Source organism: Phragmites australis, chromosome 3 (assembly GCF_958298935.1).
Source record: "Phragmites australis chromosome 3, lpPhrAust1.1, whole genome shotgun sequence".
Taxonomy (NCBI): Eukaryota; Viridiplantae; Streptophyta; class Magnoliopsida; order Poales; family Poaceae; genus Phragmites; species Phragmites australis.
The window spans coordinates 35,585,462-35,590,390 of record NC_084923.1 but is presented as its reverse complement, the minus strand read 5'-3'; the positions used below and the strand labels follow the sequence as shown (position 1 = coordinate 35,590,390).

The following is a 4,929-nucleotide window of genomic DNA, read 5'->3' as shown; positions in this document are numbered from 1 at the left end:
TCTCTGAGGCATAGGAGCGCTTCCAAAGTACATTCTCGTTTTTCCTCACCATAGCATGGAGGAATGGCTCTTGATTTAGAACTTCTACACCCTGCTTTGCAAACTAAGCCCCTACATGAAAAATTGGTTTTCCACTAAAACCAACCCTAAGGCCATATCATTGTTTCATCCCTTAAGCATCTATCTACCCCTTGTAGTATGACACTACGTCGAGGTGAGCAGCGGAGATGGACGATTCAAGTCTGGGTAGCTGGAAGTTCACACATGGATGACTCAAGTTGCCGTTCATATTCACCTAAGGTGGAGTTTGTTGGAATATGTATCAAATATATATACATGGTCGGTTACATATAGACTTGAGTTGTAATTAGGTTCGGCATGATCGACTGGATGGACTGGCCATTAATCCATCCATCCTTCTAGAACATGAGGGAGCGACCCTCGCCGAAGAAACTTTATCTTTTCCGTAACAAATTGTCAAAGCTTATACTGTTTTGTTCAAATTATAGCACACGAATCAACAGACAAATGCACTTCTATAGTTAAACTCCACTTAATATGACCCAATGGGCTGGTTTGGCCCATTTTAGCATACACTTTCCAGTTGAACTTCACCTGATTTTGACACAACGGCTTTGCCCCGTTTCACCTAGAATATTCCCCTACAACTGTATACATATAAATAGTCGATCATTGTTCGGTGGCAAATTAACCAATCGATCAAAGCATGTATTAAGTGTTGCAATGCGTTCATTGAGTCGTTACAATGCGGTATTGCTTCCTGCAAGCTTCTTGTTAATGACGGTCAAGTCTGGGTAGCTGGAAGTTCACACATGGATGACTCAAGTTGCACCTAAGGTGGAGTTTGTTAAAATATGTATCAAATATATATACATAGTCGGTTACAGATAGACTTGAGTTGTAATTAGGTGAAAAAATGAATAGAGTTATTGTTAAATTCCTCTTGAGTCTGTAAATATTTGCCACCATCGTTGTAACTATAGATCAACAGAAACAAATATGGGGAGACGTGTCCAGAATCATGCCCCAATAATATACGCAAGTTAGCCAAACCTCAATAAAAAAACGTAATGTATTTATATGTTAATCTTGTGCTTGATTTGTCTATCCTGATAATGTTTCTACTAAAACCCTAACAGACATGAATGCTATCCTCTTGAATACCCTAGCATTCTTCTCATTCCAAATACTCCAAATCGAGAGGACGACCAAATAATCGAAAAACTTCCTGCCTTGCACACATGTTTCCCGACTGAACAAACAACCAATGAGGAAGTGGTTCAGCTCCTCCGGTTCTTGTGAGCAGAGAGTGCAATTGTCATGATTTCGAAAGCGCTCCGATGTCCAACACTGGCAATGTAGAACGAGCCAAGCAAAGAACCGGCACTTGTTTGGTGGCCGGGTCTTCCATAGTTGTCGTGCTCCATGATTGACAGTCTGTCCATGAAAGAAGGCATGGTATGTCGACCTTGAAGCGTCCCCCGAAGGCGACCACTTCCAGCTGAAGGCGTCAGGCATGTCCGGCTGCAGCTGAAAACCATCCACAATGTCCCATAATTTCAGGTACTCAGGCCTCCCTTGATGTTGTGTACCCACCTGCGGTTCATGAGACCATCAGCGACCGTCCTCAAGTTCTTTGCGCGATTTGGGATGGCCTGAATTAGGTTCGGCGTGATCGACTGGATGGACTGGCCATTAATCCATCCATCCTTCCAGAACATGAGGGAGCGACCCTCGCCGAAGAAACTTAATCTTTTCCGTAACAAATTGTCAAAGCTTATACTGTTTTGTTCAAATTATAGCACACGAATCAACAGACAAATGCACTTCTATAGTTAAACTCCACTTAATAGGACCCAATGGGCTGGTTTGGCCCATTTTAGTATACACTTTCTAGTTGAACTTCACCTGATTTTGACACAACGGGTTTGCCCCATTTCACCTAGAATATTCCCCTACAACTGTATGCATATAAATTGACCGTAATTAAGTTCATATCTGGTGTAATGATTTGTTTGTATAAATAGGTGATGATCAAAAGGCTCTCCATGTCGACTCGTCCATTCCCAGCTGCTGCTCCGGCGGGGGCGGCTGCTCCTGCTGCTGATTGCATTCCATGTCAGCCTTCGCCACCGAGCTCGCGAACATGGCATGATCACCTCCGACGTTAGCCACAACGCTGCCGACATCGCGAGGCTGGCTGCACCCGGCGAACGGCAGCAGCTTCTGCACCAACTGGTTTGGCGCGAAGACAGTACCGAGTAGTCCCGGCGCTGCGCCCCACGGGAGCATGGCGGCCGCGGCGGCAGCCGTGGCGCCCTGGTTGGCTGCTGCCATCCAGCTCATGTACGTGTTCATGTCCACCCTGTGGCCGAAGCTCTCTCCGACGACATGGTGGAGCGCGCCCGGAGAGCTGGACGACGTGTGCACCGCGGCCGGCGCGAAGCCGCCGAGGATGGAGGAGAGGTCGAGCTCCCCAAGCTCGCCGAGGGAGGCGTTGGCGTCGTGGCGTGGGGAGTCCATCGTTGGGCTGCCTGTTGGCGACCTCATCCTGACGATCTGGCACTTTTTGAACACCCTGCACACCACCCATTCCTCCTAAAAAACGAAATCGAAAAAAAACACATTTCAGGAAACATTTCACAAGTTTGAAACTATGTCAGCAACTATTTAAACTTAATTAATTGCTTCCAACATGTTACCACACTAGTTAAGTTTTACGCTATAGCAGGGACTTGGGCCGTGTCATTCCTGGGCCGTCCCTAGCATGAGTTTTGGTAAGGTACAAAGCATGGTATGGTATGAAATATTTTAAGTCAGGCTGGCACGGCATGAACACAAGGATGTGCCATTCCTAGGACCTTGGTACGGTGGGCGTGTCGGCATGGTACGATGGCTTGGATCATGAATATGTTGGCAAGGTAAAAAAAGATATGACACAATCTGTATAATCATTTTTCCGTGATTATCCTCTAATATCTCTGATATAAAGCATGAGACACTAAGAGAGATATGTGAGTATAAGAGACACAATTATGAGATGTTACGAGATAAATATGTAAGTATTGCCAGGTGATATAGAGCATGTGTGAGCATGAGAAATAAAGTATGAGATGATAAGAGATAAATATGTAAACATTGTTATGTGTTATTAAGGAGAGTCATGCCTGATTCAGCACGACATATATCGATAATCGTGCTTGGACTTTCTAAATTGACTCATACCGGCACGGCACGACACGATAAGCTAATCATGTCTAGCTAGCGTAGCACACATAGCACGAGGCACGATAGGATCGGTGCTGCGGCTGAAGTCCCAGCACTAAGTAGACCCATGTATGCTAGCTACCTTGTTGGGTTTGTATGGGAACTTGTTCTGGAGCCTGTACTCGTGCATGACCCAGCTGGTTTTCTCGCCCTTGGGAGCTCTGCCCCTGTAGAAGACTAGGGTTTTCTTCATGCCCACGAGCATGCCGCAGTGGAAGATCTCCTTATCCTTGCCGGTAGTCTTCCAGTAGCCGGAGTCGGTGGCGCGGTTTGTGCGGATGCCGGTCGGGTATTTCCGGTCCCGCATGCTGAAGAAGTACCATTCTTTCTCCCCCATGCTTGCTTTGCCTGCAGATTCGCGACATTCCATTAGCAGTGTGCATGCATTGCCAAGAGTTAATCGATACCCTTGGATTCTAGATCGGTCACAGCCAGGCACTGAAGTGTAAGCTTGAATAAACCATGACTGTGTCAAGTCCACTAAATTGTACTAGTGTGAAAATGAATGTGTCTACATATATAATATAAGATAATGACATCGATTCATGCATGTATTTCATTGCCTAGGTCAAGGCATTACAATTCTCACCAAATCATGGGAAGTAGAGAGAACCCGAAAGTAAAGAAGCTGTTGCAAAAGCAATGTGCAAACTAGTTTCATTTATGCAGACACATGAAGTTTGGTATGAGCTGAACTTTTATTTTGCAGGATTTTTTTAGGATCGAACAAGCAGAAAGAAGAAATTCCAGGAGACAATCGGCACACTGCATGCATGCCACAATGATAATTGAAACGTAGCGCAGTATCTTGAAGCAAGATGGGACAAAAGAAGCTTATCTTGAAGGAAAGAGCACAGTACATAGTGGACTATTATGCTAGTAATTTGAAGTTTTAAATGGTAACTTACTCGGAAGGTCCCATGGTTCACACTTGTTGAGGTCGACGTCGGCGATGGCGCGGGTGGCGAAGGCAAAGTCGGAGACCTTGCGGGTGAGGTAGTAGGTGACGAGCTCCTCGTCCGTCGGGTGGAACCGGAACCCTGGCGGAAGGCCCTCCTCCATTGATATCGCTCCAAGCTAAGTAGCCCTGAAAATTCAGTCAAGTGCTTGCTCACAGGTCCCCCTGTCCCTCTGTCGCTGTGCACATTCACTGCAGACTATGATCTGTGTGCAGTGCGGCAGTGGCGGCGATCTAGCTTGCTCAAAGACGCATATATACTGGCGGAGGAAGACGCGCTCAGACACTCCCTATATGAGGCCAAAAGAGCGCATGCACATGTGTGCGTGAAGACAAGGCAGTGGTGCGAAAAAATAATTGATCTAGTGATGCTAATCTTGCTGCACCGCGTCCTTCTTCCTCTTCTAGAGCTAGCGGGTTCCGGGGTCTCAACAACCGCAGCCCCGAAAAGGACTGGAAGGATTATTGGCGACGACGACGCGACGGAGGAGAAAGGGAAAGGACCGTCGGTTGCACGATCGACATACGTCGCCAGTGCAGAGCTGATTTCCAGCCAACTCCAACTACTTCCACCCACCATGCACCCCGGCCTGGTGAATAACCGAGACCCGGCATTAGCAAACCTCCGGCTATATAGATGCGAGACAGCGACGAGAGATAAGAATAACAGCTTGCTAACCGCA

At 46.7% G+C, this 4,929-nt stretch overlaps 1 protein-coding gene across 1 annotated transcript; it reads right to left on the bottom strand.

The window, feature by feature from the left end:
- Positions 1 to 1,848: 1,848 nt before the first annotated feature.
- Positions 1,849 to 4,606, bottom strand: LOC133912886 (protein CUP-SHAPED COTYLEDON 1-like). The gene is made up of 3 exons (XM_062355845.1): positions 4,197 to 4,606; positions 3,371 to 3,636; positions 1,849 to 2,619 (listed from the first exon to the last, which is right to left on the bottom strand). The coding sequence occupies exons 1-3, from the start codon at positions 4,348 to 4,350 to the stop codon at positions 2,056 to 2,058; spliced, it is 984 nt and encodes a 327-aa protein (XP_062211829.1). The 5' UTR covers positions 4,351 to 4,606; the 3' UTR covers positions 1,849 to 2,055.
- Positions 4,607 to 4,929: the final 323 nt, after the last annotated feature.